Source organism: Lates calcarifer, linkage group LG7_2, assembly GCF_001640805.2.
Source record: "Lates calcarifer isolate ASB-BC8 linkage group LG7_2, TLL_Latcal_v3, whole genome shotgun sequence".
Taxonomy (NCBI): Eukaryota; Metazoa; Chordata; class Actinopteri; family Centropomidae; genus Lates; species Lates calcarifer.
Genome location: NC_066854.1, coordinates 10,602,248 through 10,628,854, shown reverse-complemented (window position 1 = coordinate 10,628,854; position 26,607 = coordinate 10,602,248). Strand labels below are relative to the sequence as shown.

Below are 26,607 nucleotides of genomic sequence, written 5' to 3'. Positions count from 1 at the left end.
AGTCATTATAGACACTGTTAATATCTTCACAACATATATTTGTGTGATTTAAACAGCTGTTTGTGGAGATTACATTTAAAGACACGCTCACCAGGATCCAGGGGTCCTGGTGTGACACATGTTTGATAAAATGGAAGACTGTCTGGTCTTCCGTGAATGTCCACAGGCATCATATGTCAACTGCATTAAGCACTGTCATGTCGTCAGTAACTCCATATTCCATATATGTGTTTTCCCGATGGCGTCAAACACTAATTGACACCTGGTGCAGTCATGGCCTAGATGTAATTGATGACTTGCCTCACCAAAAGAACTATACTATGTACTATACAAGTATATTTCCCCCAAATTCTCATATACATAGAGTGGTGCAGGACAGTGGTGCACTTTTCCCAAAGTCAGTGAGTTTTCTGAATGGGGTTTTTGGTTAAATGGTTGATATAAGCCCAATACATTTTCATATTTTATTCTATGACAGAAAATAAGTCAGAAAATACCCTGCATTTGCTAACATTAACACAGAGGATCAGAGGACTTTTTTATAAGGTTTTAAAGATGCACTACCTCGTGTGGTGATTTTATTTAAAGAGAATGTAAACTGCAATAGAAACTTGGGCACTGGCTAGCTTGTGAAGCATTTGTTTGAGTTAGGATCAAGCTCATTTTCTGTTCAGTGGAGTTACATGTGTTCTTAAAAGGATTTTCATCTGTATAATTTTATACTTTACACAATTTGATAGGTAATCTCAATGTTAGGTAATTGAATCTGCAGACAAATGTATGCCCAAATCCTTTTCCTCACCGTGATTTAATATTCTCCATGCCAGTAACAGAAGGGACTGACAGTAGTTTATTTAATTTGATATGGTATGCTGACCAGAAGCAGCATCTTTTAATTTATTGTCCATATTGTGATTGGAGCCAATTCTCTGGATAATAAACTGTGCAGATGTGTTTTAGCTGCATGTGCCTATACTGGAGTTGCCTTATTTTTACTCAAACATCTTCTTTTTTACCCCAGTAGTTAGTAATAGTGGACATGAGGGCAGTATCCATTCACTAATTGTGCATTACATGTGGACTGCTTTTGCAATTTCACACTCAGGGTTTGATGACTTGATAATTGAGGCAAGCATCAAAGATTGTCTAAGTGTGTTAAACGTTTTAGTTGCCATCCCCAATTATACTTTAACTACAGTTTATTTGCCACAACCACCACTTGCTCTAACCTTAACAGAAATAGAATTTGAAAAATTGGATATAAAGAAATGCTGTTTCTGTGGTCAGCAGTGATCTGTCTAAGAGAGCTGCTCCATTTAGTCTCAGCAGAGAAGAGACAGAGGATGTCAAACAATTATCAGAGCCACCTGGTACGCCCACAGTCCTGATGTTCCTGCGTGACCTCCCCTCCAAATCCTCACATCTGATCTGCCAAGTGGGCACCTGAGTTGAGAGCTGCTCTGCCGAGCTTTGAGGAGCTGCACCACTGTCACGCCGAGAGCCCCTCTCCCATCTCCTCAGCTGCGCTCAGCTCTGTTACAACAGTAGATGTTAAATGGGAACGCTCATTGCTGGGCTTTATCTCGTTTCTTAATGATGTTTTTTCACACTCAACAACTGCCTTAATATGTCCCGGAGATACGAGGAGTTTAGTTTTCAAGGCCGTGATGTTGACTGCAGAGACGACAGGAGGAGGGGGTGTATCACTGCAGGAGCTAATGTCAGGCCAGTGTGGGTGGGATGAGAGGCCTCTTGGCTGTTTAACTTGTGTTTTGTCCTTGTATATTAACCTCACATTCTTGGATAGCTGTGGTTGTATTTCAGAAGTATAACATACCACTGGGTTTCATGTCTAAGCTCTGTTGCTTTTAGACTCCTGACTTTTCCTGCAGCACAACCAGTGGGCCAAAATTTTAATTTGAGGAATCTCTGTTAATCCTAGCTCTATGATACCTTGTGTGAATTATTGGCGCGACTTCCCCTTGTTCCTTTCACTGAAGCGGTGTCTGTCAAAGTTAGTGGTACACTATGGGTGTTTTTCCTTCTCTTAGAGCTTTTTGGAAAATAAATGACATAGGAACGCAACCTGCCACATATTTAACGTCCTATACCAACAACACAAAGAATGGCCTCAGATGATGTACAGTAGCTTTATTTATTCATTTTTCATGTTAATCGAACACATTTATAGTCTGGGTAGGAGGAAAATTGTACTTACTGTATAATGCTGTCACCTATAAAACATCCACATGTCAAGAATAAACAACAAAGCGTCACAAAGCATGTTTTTCAGTAGGTGATGGAAGGTGTATGCTGACAGGACCAATCCTGTTTAAGCTGCAAATTGAGTTCAGCTTGATTGATGCAGCTTTGAACAGTGTAACTTGTTCGTGAACTCTGAAATGTGTTAGCTAAAGCTAAGCTAATGTAATTTGTTAGTGCTTCTGAGACCAACCATCTCTCGTCCTCCTGTCTCTCGCAATGGCCTACATTGTGTAAATAAGGAAAATACCACCGAGCAGCTCCACAGCTGTCAGTAATGACCCAAGATGATGATGATTAGTTAGTGAACGGCTGAACAAGGGGGTGATTTTAGACACAGCCTGTTATAAACCAGCTAAACAATAGAATGTCCCTTTTTATTTGTAACAATTTAAATATATGTTACAAAAGAAGAGAAAAAACATTAGAACCAAATTGGATATACATTTCCTAATCCACTGTCCAAACATCAGTATTATCCTAGATTTATTTTCATCCACATATACCATCCTTATTATTTGCAGTGACATTGGAATGACATGTATATGATACTAAAACCTCTTTTCTCTATCACCCTTTCAGTATGAGTGATAGGATCCTACATGAAGACAATCTCTGTTTTTCTCACTGTGTTAGCGTGCTAACAAATGGTGAACGTGGTAAAAATTATACCTATATATTATATCTATAGGATGTTAGCATATTGCTCTGTTAGCATTTCCATTTAGCCCTACTGTGCCACACACAGACCCACAGAGCTGCTAACATGAATGTTGACTCTTCTAACGAAGCTACCCAGTTGTGGAACTTGGTTTGTTCCCATTTTCATCAGCAGTGTCACTTTTAAAACATTATAGCGTTGAGATACAGTTGAAATTCATTCCAATACACATGGACATTTAATTGAAGACTTAAAATCACCTAAATGATTCCAGATATCACCTTTTTTACATTTAGTAATGTCTTGATGTATATACACTATTATTTTAAAATTTCCTTTTCCTGTCTCTTGAATAGACCTTTCTTAGGCAGTGACTGAGGAGACTGTTCACACTGACAGTGTTACGTAAGGATTGCAGTCTTCACCGCAGTTATCTGTCCTCCATCACTCACACACTGACCTTTCACATGTTCACTCCCCTTCACGATAATAAATCTATATGGTGATAGCTCTGCCCCCTCGGGCCGATCACTCCTCCTCATTCACTCACTGTCATTACTGCCAACACTTGGCTGATAATGATTGTCATTTGCAGTATTTACCTTGAAAAGTGACCATATGTGACGTCATTCATTGCCTGTTATTTTCTGTGGACACCAAATTGTAAAGGGTCACCTTTAATATCAACCTGCTCCCAAATGTAGGACCACATCTCAAGATAAGAATGTGTATCCTCATGTTCTGTGTGGACCTGGTGCTGTTTTTGTCTTCAAGATATTTATGGACAAATCAAAGCTTAGTGGCTAAATCTGTTTAACATCAACAAAACTTTGATGACCAAAAATAGATAAGTAGCTGAAAGTGTCTGAAATGTTCCTTATGGTTTCAGAAGTGATTTTCCTCATGTAAGTCTTCCAAAATGAATCCATGCTGTTGTAGATTAAAGCAGATCTGCATCAACCTGCTGCTGTTTATCTTCAGCAGGTTGATGCAAAGCTGCTGTGACTGGAAATGTTTCAATATCTATGATGAAACATTTTTATACCACCAAAAAGTTACCTCTCAGCTCTGTTCCAAGCCTTTACGTTATTGCTCTCCTCAGTCCTGATGTGATATGGCAGCTCAGCTAATATACCCTGAACAGCTATGTGTAAAGTGATATAAAATATTCCATCTTCATTTGATATGCTACAGTGATGTAACAATTATGCAGTGCTTTTAGGACTGTTAGATCTACATTTAATTCCAGTCTTTCCAAATTGCAAGTGCTTCTGTTAAAGCAGGTTTGTCTAACTTTTATTCAGTTTGAGTTCAGCTATTTATTTCTAATAGGAAGATTGTGTGGACCAAAGGCGTGCAGGACCTTTTATGTGGAAAACTTTTGATTTCTTTTTGTCTTAAAGGATAGTTTCATTTATTAAAGGCTGTCTCAAAACATCACAGACATGTTTATATGTACATTGAGACACAGCACTTCTCTTATACAGTTTCCACACAATTTGACATAGGCAAATATGCTATTTCCCTTTAGTTCATACAGTTAAATGATCAGATTTACACCACCATGAAGTATAAAACTGTAGCCAGGAGATAGTCTAGCTTAGCATAAACAGGGAAGCAGCTAGCCTTATTTCTGCAGTTCAAAAATCTGCCCTCCCAGCACTGCTAAAGTTAGCTAATTAGCATGCTGTATCTCATTTGTTTAGCTCATACACTAATAGAAATATAAATGGGTGTTATTGGGTGTCATGTACTGAAAATACTTCTCTCCAGCTGTATTTTTTAAACTTTTGACAGAGCCACGCTGACTGTTTTTCGTTGCTTTAAGTATTTATGCTAAGCTAAGCAACTTTAAGCTCTAGCTCCATAGTTACTGCATAAATATGTAAATGTGATCAATCTCTTCATCTAACTCTCAGCAGAAAGTAAATAAGACTTCAGGAACTGGTGTTGAGGATGAATGTGTGTGATAATAAGATTGCTCACTTAGAAAAATGTGTAACATGAGGGTTGCAGCTGAGTTCTGTCCAGTTTGTTTTGGTTCTTGTGTGTCAAAGCGTCAAAGCCCCCGCTCAGCATTTATCCGGGTGTGTTTATTGTGGAGCGACATCTCAGGGGGAGGGTTTCAGTCAATATGTCCCGGGCTTAGGTCGAGCCTCCTGCAGTCAGCAGGCTCTGCGTCGATAGAGAAAGCAGAGCCACGCTGACCTATTCAGCAGCCTCCCCGAGCTCTGATCCAGCTGAAAATGAATTCTTTAAACCTTTGGAGAAGAGAGCTGCAGAGCTGGCACCGAGCCAACAGGGATTCTGTGACCAGAGCACGGCTTAATCTACTCAACATGAAACAAAACCTGGGAAACAACCTTGTATCTACTTTAAATTGGGTTTGTTTCCCACAGCAGACAGGATTTTCACAAGCCAAATCTTAGATCTACCTGTACTTATCTAACCTATTCATTGCTGCACCTGCGTGCTAAACCAGGCTGAAACAAATCCTGCCATACACATTCATGATCATGTTTTCTCAGAACTAATCTACAAAACATAGTTCAGGGAAATGCATGCAATCTATGTCTTCCTGTCCTGATTGGTGGATCTAATCCTCCATGTCTACGCATGGATCAGGAGCTGAAGCACAAGACAGAGATCATAAAAATCTCCTGCATCATGTCAGTCAGACCTCACGCTCCAACGTCCCATAATGCCTTGCTCTGTAGGGCATTTCCAGTTAAAAGGTTCAACGTTTCTGGAAGCCCCTGGAAGCCTGTCAATACGATTGATGGATCACTAATCAAGGCCTCTGTTTACTGCTTTCACCTTTAAACATTGTTCTTTCAGATGAGCAGGCTTCTGAGAAATTGAAATGGCTTTTGTGTTTTTGCGTTTTTGCATTATGAACGTTTATTTATAACACTTTGCACAAATCAAGAAGTTCTGATTAGTGATTTAAACCTGACATGTGTGTGTGTGTGTGTGTGTGTGCTGCACAGACACTGGGTTAAAGTGGTCAGGTAAACATGTGTTTCATAAGCTTATGAAAGTGCTTTATGTTTGTTTAGAAGCACAAATACACATGTTTAACAGTCATCTTGAAAAGATTATATGGCTGGTATACTGTATAATACACTGGCATAGTCTATATAGTAGTAGATGTATGGAGAGAAAATAGTTTCTATAGTGACAAAAAAATATTTCAATATAATAACACGATTTACAAAAGTGATGATTTGTGAGTAAATTATAGTGTTTGCAAGTATGGTGTTAAAAGTCTAAAAATATGTGTGCTTTGTTGCATTTTATCAAGTTGAGTTGTATTTATTTGTCCAGTAATTTTAAATGTGTTTAAGTTTAGTGGTATGACATTTGTTTATGAGTAATGATATTTGAAAACCATTATTTTGTCACAAAGCCGCTCACATTTGTAGATTTTTATTTGCAAATGTTAGCGGATCATTAATATGAATATTTAATATCACAAAGAAGGATTAGAGGCTTGTGCAAGAGGTATGAGCTCTGTGAATGCTCTCTATTAACATATGTAATTATGTTTTACACTAATGTGCTGGGACTTTACAATGTGGAGTACATCGTTTCCAGTGAATCCCTCGTGTGTCTGCAGTCAATTGTAACCCAGTGTGAATGAACAATGAAAAGTATTATACAGACAGATAATTACTAAATGTAAATATATGAATGGATATTGCAGGACAAATGCCAACCACAACTATGATCAAACATAGTTTTTTTTTAAAATTCCATTAAAATCTGAAGGATTATGACTATAAGTGTTAGTAGATCATCATATTAATGATCTACTAACATTAGTAAATGCCTTTCTTAAAATTGAGAAAACAACCATCTTTGATAAACACTGAACCTTTCAATAGATTTGTGAAATGACACCAAATTTGTGTTTATGTTTTCCACACTCTTGTTGTGCCTACTTCTGTATAGAAATCCTCAAATGGCAGCCTGCCTGTGTCAGCAGCGTCTTTCAACTCAGTGAGCACTATAGCTTGGATGGAGTTCCTCCTCCAGTTACGAACCTTCAGGCCATCGCTATTCATACACAAAAACTTTGAGTAAATGAGTAAATGACACCTTAAACTGATTTTTCTGACTTTCCAAAACATTTTTAAGATCAGTCCAATTCATAGTCCTCCACTACAGCCCTCTATGACTGCTTTTGCCAGAGAGCTTTTGTTGGTAGAAGATGACACAGTGAACGTACAAATGATGGTTGCACTGAAATTGCAAACCTTCTAATTTGATGAGACCGCCCTGCCTCAGAGTGTCGTTTTCCAGAAGCGCACGTACAGCGCCTGGATACGTTACATCACCAGGGAATGGGATGTAATTGCGGACATCAATGCAGGAAGACAGACACCCGTTTGCATCCCTGTCCTGCTGGATTATCCGAGGTTTGCGTCAGTGACCCGAGGCGGCCGCTGAGATTTGAGTTGTGAGTGCATCAAAGTCCTGTCAACAACATTTAGTCAGGATTGATGGCGTTTCTTTTATGTTGTGTGTGTAGTATGTGAAAATGCTCCTTTCATTTTTGGACCACCTAGTCCTTCCATGCAGCCCAAGCAACCCTGTCTTGATTTCCACCTTGAAAGGGTTTCCAGTATCAAGAATCCGATCTAACATTTTGCACACTCAGTACATTACAGTTCTAAAAAAAATGCCTCTCATCAAACGAAGAAACGCAGCTGAAAATAGCCCAGGTAGTGTGAGAGCCGCTTCCTGTTCTACTGCCGCCATGATTTGTGTGAGTGGTAATGATCTGTGTCATTCAGCTTCTAACTGGGATCTCACTCTGTAGCTGACTCATATGCTTTTTATAGCTGTCTCTGTCATTCCACTTTATAGCCGCTGTGTGTGTGTGTGTGCGCGCGACAACACCGTCCTGCTGGGAAGAAAGAGAGTGTTGATACTTCACGCCTTGTTGAGTTAAAGTTTTTACATACCCAGCAGCTCAAACCTACGAGTACAGTTTACTTGGAGCTTGATTTGTGAAGTACAGTTCAGACATAGACTGCTATTAGCTTAATTCATAGTTTTGTTTTGCTACATTACTGTACATACACTTGACCTCATTACAGCTTATCATAAATATGCACATTGTTCTGTACTTTGGAGCTATATACACAGTTAGTGCACAAACTGAGACATATAACACCCTGAATTTGAACTGTAGCATTAGTGTTCAGCTGAAGAGCTTCTTTAAAAATATATAGTTTGACATGTTGGAATAAAACATTTATTCACTTTCTTTACAAGAATTAGATGAGAACATTGATACCACACTCATGTCTGTACGCTAAATATGAAGCTAGAGCTGGCAATCTGTTAGCTTAGCTTAAAGGAGGATATCTGGAGGATATTCTTAGCCTAGAATAAAGACTGAAAACAGGGTGAAGCTAGCCTGGGTCTGCACTTCAGGTTTAAGATACAATGTGTTCATTATTTAGCTAAAGAAGTCACCAGCCAGCTGATAATTTTTATCAGAGGCAATCAACATCAATATTCATATTCATGACAAACAAGCAATCTCAAAATCTCCCCTGACATTAAAATACATCATAGGAAGGAAAGAATATCAAGCAATGGAACAAACAGATAAAATTAGCAAGTAAACATTGATTGATTGTCATTGATTTATGTCATTGCTGATTTTGTAACCCCCACTTCATCACATTTCATATTATGTCTGTCTATTATAATAAGATTTTATTGTTATTAGAAAAGTGTGCCCTTTTTTTATGGAAGAAATCCAATACACATTTACACATAATACATCAGAAAATACATCAGTGTATGTGTAATTACTGTATGTACCATACATACATAATTATACATGCATACAAACCTGTATGAAAATACAAATCCATACATCCAAACAGTCAAGATTATATATGCAATTTTCTCCATGCTTTTAATTTGCTCCACTAGTTCTTAGCCTAAACCTTGGCTTCCTTCTGCCTCCAGGTTCTTCTAATTACTATTAAAGCATTTATTCACAATATTCTCAGTAAATATTCAACCATTTTGTCCAATATTTCATGATCTAACAGGATAAATAAAAAAATATGTATTACTTTGTTTTAAATGCCAGCAGGATATTAAAGTCATTTAGGATTATTTTGTATCTCTCTATGATTTTATGTTGTAGTGTTGTTTGGAAATATTTCTTGTTTCAGTTCATCTGTTCCTTGTCTGGTTCCAGTTGTGGTTAAAAGTCCAGGTTGTGTTGCAGGGTCAGTTTTGGTAGAAAATGTTAAACATGTGTTAGGAGGAAAATTTGGCTACATTTTTATAGTTCTTTGACGTTTGACACGTCCTTGTGGCAGTCGTGATTTTGCTGCTGAATGAATATTCAGGAAACACTTAAATGTCTCTGCAGCTCAGTGGTTCCTCTTGTCTGCGGACAAGCTCTCCCACAGTCCTCTCTGTGTCGGCTGACGGGCATGTGAATGGGAATAACGAGGGGAAGCCCTGCGCCCGGGCGAAGCAGAATAGAGAAGGAGCTGCTTTGTATGTCAGATTTTACAGGAGCTGTCAGTCTGAGACGGCTGCTTTCTGTGAACTGGTGGAGTGACCAAAACTGAAGCGGTTTTACAACACAGAAGTCACAGAGGGGGTGTACATCCATCTGAGCTGAGCTGTGGATCCCCTGAAGCCAGGCAGAGAGAAAATCTCAGTACTAACCAGAGGTCATTTCATTACATCATAAACATGACTCCTCTTTCTCTGCAGTTGCTAATTTATATCACATTTAGCAGCAAAATAGCTCAGTAATTCTCTTCATCCTGTTACATGTTTTACAGCTTGCTACCTGCTGGTTGTGAGAACAATACATTATGAAGTGCAGCTGCCACACACACACACACACACACACACTGCCCATTGAGACATGGTTGCTCCACTATTTGGTTTGAGAATGTTTTTGCGACATCAGATTGATTGATGGCACATGACAGCACACAGACAGAAAAACCCCCCCTGAGGGCGTGTGATGCACATTTTTCCAACCTGCCAATTATTTCATGTGCCGAGCAGAAACACAAACTGGAGGCATTAAAGTTGAACTGAAATTAGAATTCATTTTATTTGTTTATCGGAAATCCATGGTGGTCGTTTTGACCTGTGTATTTTTTTTGGTTGAATCTGTAATTTTTTGCTCTGACTGATGATGTCAGTGCTGGTGATTTGATTGGTGCACTGTGGCATAAGCTGACAGCTGTTGCTTGGATCCATCTGTGAATCAAACCCTCTCTCTGTCTCCGTATGTTACACCATGTTGTGAGTCAGGTTAAGCTTAAACATATAACATACCTATCCTATAAATATACAAAGCCAGCCACACCACTCACTGATGAGAAACACTCATTTTTATTTATTAGCCTTGTTAACAATGTCAATGGGATTTTAAGTGAGATTTTCTTATTTCTTGAACAGAACAGGACCTTGAGTTTCTGATTTCATTTTGTCAATGATGTGCTCCAGTCAATAGGACACCATGGGAGTTAAAGGATAACTCTGGTGTTTTAACCTGGGCCTTATACCCCCATGTTTTTGGGTGTAAATGATCTTTAGAATCAATTTTGAATAAGAACGGTGTAAAACAGCTGCCTTGTGTGTATTTCAGTGGTGGAAGAAGTATTCAGATCCCTTACATAAGTAAAAGTACCATATAATAACACAAACTAACTGACTGAGGCAGTGGTGTTCCAGCAGCTCCTGTGCTCTGCTCTGTAAAATTACTGTTTTTGTCAGTGGAGTCTGGTAGTGATATATAGTGATATGTCTGGTGAAATAAAATGGATCTTACTCTTTAATAAAAAGCTCTATCTCTGTAAGAATCTTATCCATAATGTTGTCAGACTCTGAGTCTGTCAGTGGCAAAAACAAGCACTTTAGTGGATGTTCTTTTACATGGACAACTGCCCGTTGGATTACATTGCAGCAGCTGTTTGTAGTGGTCTTGATCAATCCTGAACCTGCTCCAAAGATTTTGACCTGATCAATCATTTACACCTGACAACATAGGAAAATAAGGCCCAGGTTCAGCTGTACCGGAGCTGTCCTTTAACATTGTGTCTCCTACAAACCCAGCCTCAGATGTCAGTCAATCACTGCCATGGGAAGCGCCCACCCAGATACTTGAAGCCTAGATGCGGCTTTCACTGACGTGTCCAAAAACAATTTAACCCTCTGTGGAATATTTAAATCGTGTACATAGTAGCTGCAGTATCGTAGTAGTTTACATTTTACTGCACATGTGCTTAAGACCACCTTGATGCATCTGCACTGGAGCCTGAGGTTTCTGAATCTGCCTCTGGAGAGAGGATGTCGGCATAAAAGAGATGTCATGATTTTAAGTTAATGAACAAAATGTAAAGGAACGAGGAGAGTTGCTGTAACTGCTCTTTAAATAAAGTTCTGAACAGTATGTTCTGGCTGGTGTAGCAGCTGGCCCCAGAGTATGAGGACTGCGTGCTACAGAAAATAAGATGCAGTCCATGGCTTGTTCTACAGTCTGCTTCTTATATAATTGTAATCACTGTGGTGAAATTCAGATGCCAGTGCTGCTGACACTTATCTGCCAGAGCGTCAGCGTTTGAATCTTAATTTTTAAATGTTATTTTTAGGCTTCAAAAGATTTGCATGTAAGCACTGGGAGAGAACGTTTTACTGGCGTATTTTACAGCTCCATGTTACTGTAAATGTCCACAACATCTGGAGCGCTCTCTCCTTGATTTCATCTATTAAACTTAAGATTTCAAGTGTTGACAGGTATAGCACTTTTAAGGGGGTGAACCACTGTGCGTACAAATGTCCGGGCTTGGGCTGAAATCATCTACAGGCATAAAGCCCTGGTGGAAGCGGCTTGTTGTCTTTCCTGTGTCTGTCTGGGCTTCAGTACATTGTTTGAAGCAGACTAAGCTGCATGGCGACAGAGGCTTTTTGAGTGCCAGGTTCCCATTCACACTGATCACACATTAGACTGATCAAATCAGACTCCAGGCCTGCTTCCTGACTAACTCAATTTGCTCTCATGCGCTTCCCTTTTCACGCTGAGCACACGCACGCACACATTTGCACACACACAGACCTGGATGCACGCTTAAACATGTGCACACAAACCGAAAACCAACAGAGAGTGGGGCAGTACCCATTGAGCTCTAATGAAAAGCAGAAAAAGCCGTTACCTTGGCAACTGCCAGCATACATCTTCAGGAGGACCCAGATTTCCTGTCTGACTGCGGTTGTATTGTTTTGGTTCTCTTTTGATAGCCGCGGCATCCCTAGACAGATTATCTCACCGCTGGCAAGAATTTATGCTAAATCATCGCGAATTAAGCAGCAGACATTTGTGCAGACAGGAAGCTGAAAATCTTCAGTCATGGATTTAACACTGCCAACTTCGACAGAACACCCCGAACTCCTAAAACATACATGTAGTCAATGATCTGAGTGATTTTTATCTTGGCCTTGAGCCAGTTTCTGCCCCACGCATTCAGCTGTAGAGCCCCTCTATGGGGAGAACACTGCTGCTAAAGGCTTAGGATCATGGGAATTAAACTGTCAGTGTGATTTATCCAAATTACCCTCGAACATACAAAAAGGTGTAGTTGCTATGGCTTGAATGAACATGTTTATTATGACAGAACATCGACAGAAAACCTTGAGCATAACCTGGATTAAAATGGAGACAGATCTGCCATCAAAACCACAGTGTTGACCTTTTTTTGTCTTTGAAGGATGTGTTTATTTCCTGGAGGATTTAACCCATTCAGTACAATATATTCCACATACATACAGTATCAACATGAAGTCATAGGTGTCTGGAATATATTTGATTTAACAAAGCGTTCGCGTCCATGTTGTTCTCGTCATTATCATTCTCATCACCATCACCATAATCAGATTATTATAATTATTATAATTGCCTGTGCAGTGTTTGTTATCTTTGTATGTCGGTCTAAACAGGAAACAAATCAGACCCCTGTGTGATTTCTCAGCATTTAAAAATGCAAAGGAGGGTGGAGGAGGAGCAGAAGATTTACCTTTTTAGCCTTGTGGAGGTGCTGGGTGTAATTTAAGGAAACATCCATGACACTTTAAAAACCACAATGACAGTTAACTATCCCATCTTCAAGCCATAGATGTTCCCCTGTAGTTAAAAAACACAGGGGGATAATTAACTGTGTGATCACTGTGTTCTCTACTGTGACATCCTTCTCCTTGGGTTTTGTGTTTGTGATGACGTCTCTGTTGGTGGCTATTATTGCATATGCTAAAGGCTAATTTTTAGCAACAAACAGGAAATGCAAAAGTTGACCCCATTCTGTGACAAAAATGTAGCAAACAATGCAAACAACAAAATATGTGTATCCATGATAATCTCTCACATTATTATTTTAAAGGCCCTAAAAATTTACTTCAGAATTATCTTCCTATATGGTCCTATATGAACACAAAATGTTTTGACAAAGTTTGAATGGTTTTTGTTATTTTAGGTAAGAGATTTGTGTATTTGTATTTTTGGCCTGCTTTTGACTGATCACAATAGTATTTCCTAACACCTGTACAGACTTTGATGTGTAAAATCGTTGGAATTCCCCTTTCAATCCAATCATGTCATTGGAAAAAATAATTTTTGAAGTGTAAAACTCTGTTAATGTTGAGGATTTTATTATTCTCCTGCTTGGTAATTACCTGATTGCCACTAATGGTTTGTTTTGTCTGTGATTCATGACTTGGAAATGGCTGTTGTACCTCTATCACCTAAGTGTGTCACATAGTCACAAATTACTCTCTTAACACCTTTCATCACTTAATAGCCCCACATTTCTTCTCTTATTTAATGGACAGATCTTTTCCTTGTACCTCTCGCTGACTTCTGCAAGACAATAGGTGACGTGCTGTGCTGCCATCAGAGACATATCGACTGATAGGAGCCACTGTGACGAAAGCAGTCCAAATGGCTGGTGTCATTCACATAAAACCGCTTTGCCCTAACCAGACTGAGCATGTTAGCATGCTGATGTTAGTGTTTAGCTCATAGCGCTGATTGTAAAAAAGCTGAACCATCTTTTTAGCTATGCTAGTGATGTGGCAATGTTGCAGAGTTCACAGTTCTTTAATAACCTAATTTAGATAAGAAATGTTATGTTAATGTCAAAAAACAAAATTTGCAAAGTTACACAGTGAACTAAAAGTACTCATTACTGTCATCTACTGCGGCAAATGTTCACAGTTCCCCTGTAAGGCATTTTATGCTGTAAAGCTACCGCTAACGTCACACTGTCCATTTACAAGCAGGCCAGTCCTTGTAGCTAAAGTCACATGGATTCATCAGAAGTTCTGCTGACCTTTCATCTCACCAGGTTAGAGATTTTGGCAGCAGGAGAGGGTTCGAAACAAATCCGATTACAGTCTCTATATGATGGATTGTCTGTGCTCTTTGCTGTAATTTCCCTTCTCCAGTGTTAATCCCAGTAAAAAGCACATGAAGGAATAGCTAAAAATGAGAATGAATCCAGACTGTGGTTTGCCCTTGGTTCATTTTGTTTTGCTAAGCTTCCCAAGCCCGAGGCTTTGGCTATTACATGTCACCATCTGTCTCCTTATGCACATAAGTCTGTGCATTTTGTATTACACCCTTCTCCCAGTGAAACACAGCAAATTTAACTTGGAGGAGGACAGAGACTTGAATTTGGTGAGGTTATTTGTTGCCACTTAGTTTGAATGACATTGTTATCACCTGGACAAACATGAGGAACTAAATTAAAAGAAAAAAATCCTTCTTGGAGTTTTGATATTCCATAGCTGTGTAGAGCAGAACATAAATTAAAAGATTCACTGATTGACAGAAATTTAATCAGCCGTTATTTTAATAATTAAGTAATCATTTTAGTCAAGCAAAAAGCAAATGATAATGATTTGCTGCTTTTCTTTGTCTTATATGCTGAAATATTTTTTGGTTTTGGGCTGTTGGTCAGACAAAACAAGCTATTTGAAGATGTCGCTTTGGCCTCTAGTAAATGATGATGGACATTTTTCACAGTGTGTGACATATTGTAAACTGATCAATCAAATGATCAATAATCAATAATAAAAAATATTTGTTAGCTGTATCCTGGTCTGGTGTTAGTGCCTTTAACCTTTCTTGCTGTCAAAGTTATTGTAAACATTCTACATCTCTTATCTGCTGCAGCAGCTTATCATTACTATCTATGGGATATGAATAATGAAGAATAAGGAAATCATCACGCCGTATTTGGCTTGGTTTGCTCTCTGTTAGTTAATTCTCTGCAGTAGGATTGATCCAACATCCCAGTGGCTCTGCTAACAGAATAGCCTCGGCTAATATTTACTGAGCTTTCATTAATGCATCAAGTGCAGGGTATTTATTTTAGAAAAGCGTTTGTGTCTGATGCTCAGTAGTTTAAATGGGGCTGGGCGATAAAAACAACAAAAATAATTTGCAATTTTGCGATGTGAAATCATATATAATTATATAGGTGTTGTCAAGTTATGACCATAAACAATAGGTTAAAACAACAACTAACCATCTGGTTTCTTTAACGTTCAATCAGGAGCAAAAATCAGCCTTTAAACTACAAAGAAATAATGATTCGATCTTAATCGTGACAATTATTGATATCGACAAATATGGATTTTTGTTGTGATAACATTTTTGGTCCTATAGCTCAGCCTTAGGTTTAAATATACTGGTTATTACTTATATATACTTATAGCCACTGAGCAGATGTTCTGTTTCTTGTATAAAAAACAATGTACTCCACTATTAACAGAGGGTGGCCTAAGACCCAGCAGAGTTAAATAACTTTCACCAAACCTCAACTGGATCATGAACCAGAATATATTTATGTCATCTTCTCCTCTCTTCCCTTCCTCCTCCTCAGATGGCCTATAAGCCCTGGCTGTGTGCTCAGTATTTCCCCACCACCCAGCAGTCCTGTCAGAAGAAGGTACCGTGCCACCAGTACTGCCTGGAGGTCCAGCAGAGCTGTCCGTTCATCCTGCCCGATAACGACGACCTGATCCACGGCGGCAGCCCCAGCTTCATCTGCACAGGTTGGTACCGACTCGCTGCCCAGTATTACTTTGTGTTTACAACAGCAGCAGACGAGTGGGTGTTTGCGTGGCCTTGCTTCCTCCTCAGAGAAAACCTCCTAATTTAATTAATGTTGGTGGATAGCTTTTTATAAAAGGGTGCACAGTATTAATTCATCCAGATTGTGTGTCTCCATATTGACTGGATGGTATTCCTCCAGGAAAACACAGAGGTATTTCTAAAGGCTTTCTGATGACATCTAGTGGTGAGTTTGAGCACAGCCGAGCTCACGCAAGGACATTTTAACAATGCATTGATGAATTGAATTTGGCCTGTCTCTCAATATTTACAGCAGTTTATACAGTAGTAATCACCAAGGACTCTACCTCAGAGGACCAGACTCTGGCTGTAAGCCAACACACAAGTTATCTGGAGGAGATGAGCAACATAACAGCATCAGCTTAAAGCCCTATACAGGTGTTTTCATATTTCCTGGCTAATAAGAGCTCTGGTTGATACTGGGTTGACCTGTGCTGGGAATTAATGAGTTAAGGGACCACAGAAGAATTATCAGTAGTGGTCAGAAATGGGTAATGGCAACAATGTAGTGTGACCTACTCACCTGAAATGTGTATACTGGTAAAAGAAGGTGTGTGAAACCTGTGGAATGACCTGGTTTTCTACATTAATTGGACCTAAAATGAGATCTGGTTCTCATCTGAGTCGCAAGTACAGACAAACACAATGTGCTGATGCCAGTAACACAAACACTTCTAATCCTTCATGTCTTTAATGAACACACTCATTAAACATTCTCAGTGCTGGTGGAAAAAGGAAGTGAACCCATGGAATTAATAACTGGTTAAACCTCCTTTGGCAGCAGTAACCTTAACTCCAGTAACTGTGGATCAGACCTGCACAACGTTCAGGAGGAAGTTTGGACTGTTCCTCCCACAGATCTGCTTCAGCTCAGCCATGTTCTTAGGATTTCTGGTGTGAATGGCTTTGAGCTCATTCCACAGCATCTCTGTCGGGTTAAGGTCTGGACTCTGACTCCCAAATGTGGATTTTCTTCATTGATCATTCTGTAGTAGATGTTTAGGGTCATTGTCCTGCTGCGTCTCCCAGCACCCTGACGTTATCCTCGACAAACTGGGGAATTCATTTTCCCCTCAGTGTTGAGATGTTGAGGCCCAGTGGCAGCAAAGCCTCAAATCATGATGCTTCCTCCACTGTACTTCACCATTGGGATGATGTTTTCATGTTGTTTGTCCACAGAACATTTTCCTAGTAGAGTTGTGTTCAGTTATGTATTTCTTCTTTTTTGGAGGGCAGCAGCGTGGATTATGGTGTCACTGTGACTTGCCATGATCTGTATATGGTTGACTGTTTTTTGGGGCTTTTTTGTCTTTTAATAGATAGTGACAGTGGAGATAGACAGGAAATGCAGGGAAGGAGAGCAGCGGAATGACATGCAGCAAATGGTCTGGTCAGCCGGTAGTCAAACTGGGGACTCACTGCTCATGGGCTTTGACTCGCCCCCAAAATGTTTCAGTGTTTTTTAAGTCAAAGTAGCACCCCATTCCCACTTGAATAATTTTTGTACAGTTTTCCTTACAGGTGCATCAAAACCAACCTTCAGGGGAACCTCTAATTTCCTTAAATAAAGAGTTTTGGTTTTTGTTTTTTTTTTTTTAAATCCTGCTAAGTTTTTGGTCTAGAACTAAGCTTTATGCATGTCAGATCAGCCTGTCCTAGATCTGCTCTCATCCGTCAGCTGTGCCTGAGTTTAGTGAGACCTAAAGTGAGCCTTTCCCTCAGCAGTCTAGTTTTCCCTGCGCAGACGAGTGCAGTGACAACTCCCTCTACACGCCGGCAACTTAAGACTTCCACAGCCATCAACTGATGCAGCGATGCGTCACCCCCTGTGTGGCTGTGGACTTTAATTTGAGTTCAGCCGAGGGTCACTGTGTCTGGTCCTCCACGTCGTGATTAGAGCTACACCCTGAGGTCTAGTGGGTGTGATCCATCTACTGAGCTGAAAGATGTCCAAAAAGGGGAGGGGGAGTCAGTGTTGATGAATTAACAATCACTGTGCAGCAATTTAACTGTTTAACGCAAATTAGATTGTTGTTATTAACAGATGCTGTTTTTAACTGTTCATTCAGATGCTCTGCTTCTGTTAAATCCTAATATTTCTCCAGTAGAGAGGCTGTATTAGATTATATCAGTACTGTATCAGTTTGCTTATTTATCAGGCTGATATTTGCCTTTTACTGGAACTAAATTAACCAGTCATATATTATATATGCTTACAGCTTTATAGCATTATTTAACCTTTGTCATTTTTGTGTTGTTGTGATGAAGTGTCTTTATTTGTAAGATATTTAATTTGCTGGATTATCCAAAAATCCATAAATAATTTCTCAATTAATTTCAACAATGCCACAATATATATTCACAATTTAAAACGATATTTACCATAATAGAGGATTTTTCCCCCTCGGATTTAATGCTTGTTATCTTGAGACTCTTTAGCTCAACGGCAGACATAATCCCAGTGTGCTTTGATGTGAGGGCGTTTTCATCAACCTTTTGTAGAGTTAAAGGCTGGTGACATTCTATGGGGTTCGTCTTATTGTCAACAAATCCAATGAAAAGACCAAAACCAACAATGCGTTTGCGTCTCAGTAAAACAGGTCAATGAGAAATGTCGTTTTTCCATAAAGAGCTGGAAAGTGTAGTTTTTAATAAACAGGAAGAAACAGCACATTTGTCGTAGACATACTTGCTGCTGTGAGTATTTTTGGCAGCAGGTGTGTGTGCTGATGATAATGAAGGAACATGTCAGCCAGAGATGCAGTGTGGCTCACTGATGTCTTTTTAATAGTTTCTGGACAATAATGGAGCTCTATGGCTCAGAGGAGTGAGATACATCAGCTGTAGATACATACACAGTAGGTGGTTGTTGTTGTGTTGTATATTGTGTTGTAACATTCTATACTTGTTCTTAAGTCTACTAATAATTAATCCTAAAGGATAAATAATAAATAACAACGGGGGCACAAACACTCAATTTTCTGCCAAAGTCTAAACAGTTTTTTGAAGTGAGCAACGGTTTGTTTTATTATTTTATATATTATGAATTCAGCTTTTAATTTGTAAGAAGAAAAATGTGTTATTTTTGTCTTTCATATGTTACATAGTGGAGCTTTAAAGAGCTTCAGTTTTTCTGAATTCAGTCAGTTTTTAATGCTTTCCATGGAGAACCTTAATGTCCCATGATCTAAAGGATAGGAAGATTAAAACTACAGAATGTATTGATTCTTGGCACTCACATTCAGATTTTACTGGTATTGGTCATCAGAAAACCACATCACCTCAACCCCTGTTATAAATGTACAGTACAAACAGCAGGGAAAAGTCAGCAGTTTAAACCTGTGTTATCTGTCTCTCAGGGCTCTTGGGAGAACATCCATCAGACAGTGAGGCGGAGTGCTGCGACGTTCGATGGGACTCCAAAATGGACAACCCATCAGGCGGGACACTAAAAAGGACTGCTTCTTCCTGCCAGCCCGAGGGGGCCTCGGTCACCTCCGCCGCCACCCCGAGACTGTGCAGCGGGCGACTGAAGATCTGCCTGCTGGCCCTCGTCCTCCTACACACTGTCATCATCATTTCAGCCTCTCATAATTCTACGTTGGTGGGCATGGCTGCCATTTTCTCACCAGAGGAGAGTGCTTCAAATGAGGAGTGAACCTTGGGGTTGAATCAAGGCTGGAGCTTGTAAAGAGTGATGTCGCCCGAGAGGATTATGGCTTTTACAATGTCATGGCTGCCAGGGACACATCTGGCGAGACATGCTGGAAATGCCTCTACAATCTGCCGCAGATGAACCATCAACTACAGGAAGTGGGAGGGTTTTAACTGGAGCTAAGGGTGCTGGGATTGGACATCGACGAACCGAGATGTTTGAGAACCACCCCCCTAAAGAACTGACCTCTTGCCACTTGAAACCTGCTCATTGTTTCTATTCCATCCAAATGTTTTCTAGCATATTGTCCCTCCTCTCCTTTCCTCTCCTCTCCCTTCCCTTCTTCCCTCCCTTCCTTCCCTTCCGTTTTCGGTGTGTGTATGGATGGTACGTCAGAGGGAAAACAGACATTACAAAGTGTGTGCTCTCACTCATCATTACCCATAGATTTCTGCTGCATTATTTTCAGGTGCCAGAAAGTTTTGACATATCAGCTGTGGTCCACTTCCTCCTCTCCATCACCTTAAAGGCATCATCTTAACTACCTTGTATGTGATGTTGCTCGGGGGTCTGCCAGGACCAGCTCATCCATCCTTCATGTGGGTCTGTGAAAACAAAATGTTTGTGATTCTTCTATATTCTGATGTTCAGCTTGTGTTTTGTCCCACTAGATCTTTTCTCAACCTCTATACGACGGTACATGCCTACACATTTTAGGACCTTAAGTGCTCTGAGACTGGGCGCGCTCTCTCTTCTAACTTGTTGGGCCATTGAGCAAGTTAGCAGGGAGGAAGGTAGTGACGGTTCAGCTCGTGATCCCAGGGTGTTGCGGGAGTCGATGCTGAGCTTAGAGGCCGTGCGTCGCTGCCTGGAGGGGAAGCGGTGTTCTCTGGTTTCCAAAACGTGTTCAGTTTACCTCAGACGGTAGTGTCGGTGTTGCAGGGGAGGCAGCCCGGTGGCTCGTCGTAACGCCACAGCGAGTGTTTGCAGCTGTCATGCATGTGACTGTAGGGACACTAGAGGACGGGTGTATGAAGTCAAAACACCAGGGGCCTCATTTATCAACTGTGCGTTAGCTAGTTTCTACACAGAGTCCCATTTATCAGCTTCTTCTCATGCTTGAAAATGTGCACAGGGATTTAAATCAAATTACATAGATATGATTGGACCAAACAAAAGGGGGCGTGGCTTATCAGATAGCCATTTTTATTTATATATCACAATCACAAATTTGCCTGCAGGAGCTTTCTATTCTGTACACCTTACACCACCCTCTATTCTTAGAGCCTTGAACGCAGCATGAGGCCTGTAGGTCTGTTGTCCTCCACCCTCACCTCCCTCACCCCTGTTGTCAGATCAGAAAGATTCAAACACACACCTCTAAGATATTCCTGCTACCAGTAAGTGCAGTTTTATATGTTGGGTGTGTTAGCTAGTTACCCATAATCACACTTGATTGAATACATTTACCCTTGAGTGCAAGATGAGTCATCAGATTTTGATATTACTATTTTAATCTCACCGTCTTTAATGTCTCTGGTTTCACTTGTACTCACAGAATTTTCATGTAGCTCTGTGGAAATGTGGGATTTTATCTACAAAATGTTCTTGGAGAGAAGGTTTGTCAGTAGACAGTAGATTTATAGAGTAACAACAGGCATAATATTGTTCCAAACAAACCTGTCCAGATAGTAGGGAGATGTTCACGAATTGGGCACACCACATTACACACAGTCCAACCACATTCACAACTGCCAGCAACAAATGATTTGTGTAAATGTAGAGCACAGTCAAACAGAAAATAACACAAGTAACACTGCAGGAACCCAGGCAAAATGAGACCTATGTTCATGAGGCATTCTGGGGGCGTCTCTGTATCTAAATGAGCCTTTATGTGCATAAACAGATGGAGGTAGAACAGGAGAGATTTATCACTGAGCACTGCACGAAGGTGTGTTTGGGGAAAATACCAGCTTTTTTCTTGACATTTATAACTTCTCCACTCGCTTTGATAAATGAGGCCCCAGATCTTTGAGTGCCTCTCTGCTGGGGAAAAAGAGGGGAAAAAGCTGCTTTGTGGCCTCCTCACTGCTGTCGGCTCGACTTCTCGGTAGTTGGCGCGAGTGACCAAGAACCACCAAATCAATCAATCAATCAATCAATCAATCAATCTGTCGACTCTTAAAACACCCTTAGACAAGCTGATCAACCGCTATCTTTCACAGACTAGCAAAGGGCTGTCTAGTGTCAGCGTGCGAGGAGTGTGAGGAGTTTTAAAGGGCTGATCCATCTGATTTTGTTCTGTTTTTTTTTTCTTCCTTTTTTGCATGGCTGCTGCTAGTAAAGTGCACATTGATGTAAGGGGACAGGTCACGCAGGGATTAAGAAGAGTTTAAACTCCCCTTTTTATCTAGAGAAAAGGAGATTTATCCAATCTGATACCATGAGCAACTGGTGATAAACCAAAAAGCTAAGGACGCTAAATCCAGCTAATGAAGATAGTTGTTGTCATCCATCCTAGTTGCCTCTAACGACAGACAGATTGGAGTTTCAACTTCACCTCCAAATTGTTCTTGGCTGTGACAGCGTGGTATCAGTGCCTCCTCCCTCCCCCATTAACAGCTTGACTTTACCTCGCCTCACATCACGTACTGGCCATTGATTTGCTCTTCACACACACACACACACACACACACACACAGCATCAGTGGGATGTCACATGGAAGTCAAGTCCACGCTTGCCTCTGGATTTTCGAGACACAGTTCGTAGACTTTAGCCCTCAGTTTACTCTCTGATCCCTTTTTGCTTGATATTCTCGTGTGGCGTGTTGTTCCGTTTGTTTGTTTGTTTTTCCTTGACAAACTGTGTTGACGAGAGCTACATTCCCTTGAAGACAGCAGCGGATGTAACAGGCCCACACTTTGTGCTCCGTCCCTATCGATCTCTAGCTGTTCACGATCTGAGTCCTGTGGATCTATGCAGATGAACCCCACCTCAAACTAACCCACCCACTCTCCCCTAATCCACCACCACCGCCGCCACCACCACAAACCCCCCTTGTCCTTTCTGTTGTAAATATGTCCTGAGGATGTGGGATCCCAAAATGGCCACCTCTCCTTCCCCCCAACCTCCCCCACCCCCCCACTGTTGGAATCTCAGTGTTTTCTGTTTGCCTCCTTGGTTTTTGTCTGTTTTTTGAGATTTTTGCCGCATTTTTCTGTTGTCTAAAGCAGTGGTGTGAGTTGATGAGTAGGACTAAGTTGGATGTTAAAAAGATGAGATAAAGAGGTCTTAAGAAAAATATACAAAAAAATGAAGCTTGAATTGAGAAAAGGGTTCAAATATAGAGAAAAAATTATGATAAAGTTGTCATATTGTCATACTAGAGATGCTTTAGTTTGCTAATTTACTTTCTTTTTTTTCTACAAAAGACTTGGATGAAATTATTTATAAAATGCGTCCCACGAGTCATGATCTTTTTTGGACGTAAAACAAATACATTTATTAACATTTTGTTCAAAAGAAAATAAATATAAATTATGTTAAACATTACTCGTGTTTGTTTTTTTTCACTGAGGTATGGGTAATTATGGAACCACAAAGTGTTCAGTACTAAGGAAGTAAAGAAAGACATTACTGTGTAAAATATGTACATAATGAAAATAAGAATGATGAAATAGCCCAATGTCCAATGAAGCATCAGGAAACACAGAATCCAGTTTCTCATGTTGACCAGCAGAGGGCAGTATAGCATTATATTTCAGAGATCAGACCACACTATGTCTGAAGCAGTGGAGCAGTGATTGAACAGCTACTGTATGCTCTGTCACGCCTCATTTCTACTTACTCTCTGATCCTGTTTGCTTTCCATCAGGCCAGCTCTAAACAGGGCATTTTCTCTTTTCCACAGAGGAGATTTTTTTTCACCTTGAGTGTTACATCAAGTGTAAAACATGATTAGAGTCTTGACTGACTTCTCACTTATGGGCATCATCAGCTTGATGAAGTCTTGATGCATCTACAAAAGGGGAAAACATCTGTGATCTAATAATGATGATCCCATGTTGCTTTAAAGAGTTTTCAAATGAATGTTTTTTTTTTCTTTCAGTAATAACTTGTCAGGCTTGGATTTGGCCTGTGAGTGAATGTAAAATGTTATAATCAGCCCAGTGTTTAATTCAGTATATCCTCTCCACTGTTTTGTGTTTATTATTATTTTGTGTTCACACTTTGGTTTTTGATTAAACAGAATTATAACATTGTGATTAGTGAGCTTTAGCGGTGCCCCTTTTGTTAAGCTAACCAAGCTAATGTCACTTATACACCTCAACTGTTAGCTAACATAACCAGACTGAGTGCATGCACAGAATTGAGAAAATGTGTGTTTTTTTCCCCACTGTTCACTGTTTTGCTTGAAAGTGAATCTGTTATTTGCATTGAGTATGAATGACTAACTACTGTCCCTGTTGTTTATGTCTTAATGTCCTGATCAGACTGTCAGAGACCATGTGATTCATGTGGGAATTCTGGGAATTCACTTCTCCTTACTGACCAAGTGATGGTGTGACTGGCTTACATAGTGGTCAAGTTAAAATGCAACTCACAGTGGACCCCTGCATGTGGACCAAAGCTACCAAGATAAGTGAGTATTATTTTACATTGTAAATTTCAATACATATTAAATCTAAGATTATGCTTTCCATATTTTAGTAATAATTTAGTATATTTGCCTATTAAAGTTATTTTACTCATCTTGTTAGTTTCTGCAATTTCTGTTTGGGATTAATTCACTGATATTGAAATAATAATGTATTAGTGGTATCTATCTACCCATCTATCCCATTGAAAACAAGAACTAACCAGTGTATTGTTTCAGCCACTAGATGGAGCCATTGCACCATTTTGGATCTTGTGAGTGTTGATGATTAAATGCCTTGGATTTTTCACTGAAACTGAAAAATTAATGCAAATGCAACGCAATTTTGTTCAAGTCGTTCACTCATACACATTTATATTACGCTCTAACACACACACACACACACATATATATAAACAGATGGTATGCCATTGGGGGCATTTGGGGGTTCTGTATCTTGCAGCCTGCTTTATCCTGAGCTCTCTCTCTCTCTCTCTCTCTCTCTCTCTCTCTCTCTATATATATATATATATATATATATATATATATATATATATATATATATATGTGTATGTGTGTGTGTGTGTGTGTGTGTGTGTGTGTGTGTGTAAGTGTAAGTATTCACATTGTATTCACATTAAATATTTAAAGAGTCTAATATTATTAGAAACACCATTATGTCTTGATTCTCAGCCCAGGATGTAACATCAAAATGAACATCATAGGTAATGTGTACACAAAAACCTGTTGGTTCCTCTTTACTGCAGATTAACACACTGTCATTTTCCAAATAATCAAATAATTCCAGGGGCACGTCTGGCTGTTAAAGTAGTTTGAGTGCAATTTCCTCTCTGTGCCTTTGCCATTTCATGCAGTCTCCCACAGCAGAGCACACGTCTCCCACTCATTTCCCCGTTTTTTTTTCTCTCTCAGCCACATATCAACTGACCTGACATTTCCCAATCTCACAGGCCCTTTTTTACTGCTCAGCCTGTAAGACATTTGTAGTCTTCAACTCTGAGGTCTGGTTATGCCAAGAAACCAAGGAATGCCTAATTGTGTCTTCAGTATAAAAATGCACTTTTCCTTCTCTCTGTGTTCATATCCATAAATACTGATGCCATTTGGAAATGGTAGAAATCCACCTTAAAACCCTATAATGCCCCTAAAAACACATGATTGGAGATGAAACCTACATTTTGTTATTTAGTGTAATTTTTACTCCAAAGAGCATTCTTGGCAGCTTTCACAATTTTCTAATAATATCCAGTAATCATACAGGATGGAATCATTATAGACGAGACAGAGACCATTTTACTCCACTCACCAAATCCTCCAATCCAGAATGCAATGCAGCTTCAAGAAATGTTGCGTTTTAACAGTGGAGTGTGGTTGCCCCATATTACTAATCTAAGTTCTGTGTGCCAATATAAGATGTACATGTTGGACATAATACTTGAAGTGTACTCAGAAGTGTGTCTAAGCTGCCATATTTTATTTCTATTTTAGGTCTCCATGGACACTTACACAACAAATTGAGGAGACTGATATTTATTCAATTTAAAACCATTTGCTGTATCTCAACTAAGGCTGGCTACCCACTGGCCTTATTTTTGTTGGAGTATAATCTATTACAATGAATCAGAATTAATAGTAGTGCTTTTATCTGTGCTTATGTACATGTATGTTTTTCTACATATCCTCACACACACATGAATGCTCACCCACATATATACACAGGTCTATACATATATTTGTTGAGCTGAGTTTTTTGTTTAGGACTGCTGTGCTATGATGGATTTCTTAAAAATTAATTTAATTAATTAATTAATTAAAAATCAGTTATATTTAAATTTTTGCTACACAGCCAGTGCTCGCGTTAACAGCTGTTTATTTACCAGTCTAGAAGAATCAAACTTCATTTCATGGAGGGCAGTGCCAGTGTTAACTTTTGTTTCCTATCACTTCCTTTCTTCTAGTGAGGTTAGCATGCTAACCAGCTAGCCTCATAATACCACTTTGCGATGGCGAGTCACTGTGGTCCAGTCAGTCCTCAGTCCAGCATGAGAGGATGAAGAAGCAGCGCTGCCCAGATGGTGGTAACCTCTCCAAACACAATTCTGGCTGAATCTCTTGGTATGTAAACACTATTAATGCTAATGCTATCTGTGTAGCAACAGCAACAGAATTTCACTTGAAAGCT

The 26,607-nt window shown here is 39.7% G+C and overlaps 1 protein-coding gene across 1 annotated transcript in view; it reads left to right on the top strand.

The window, feature by feature from the left end:
- The window catches only part of nalf1a (NALCN channel auxiliary factor 1a), a 35,731-nt gene extending 12,411 nt beyond the window's left edge, over positions 1–23,320 (top strand). Inside the window, exons 2-3 of the mRNA XM_018701788.2 lie at positions 15,862–16,033; positions 19,472–23,320. Coding sequence (XP_018557304.1) covers positions 15,862–16,033; positions 19,472–19,770 — 471 coding nt within the window. The 3' untranslated portion in view covers positions 19,771–23,320. The remainder of the gene's footprint in view (positions 1–15,861; positions 16,034–19,471) is intronic.
- The last annotated feature ends 3,287 nt before the right edge of the window (positions 23,321–26,607 follow it).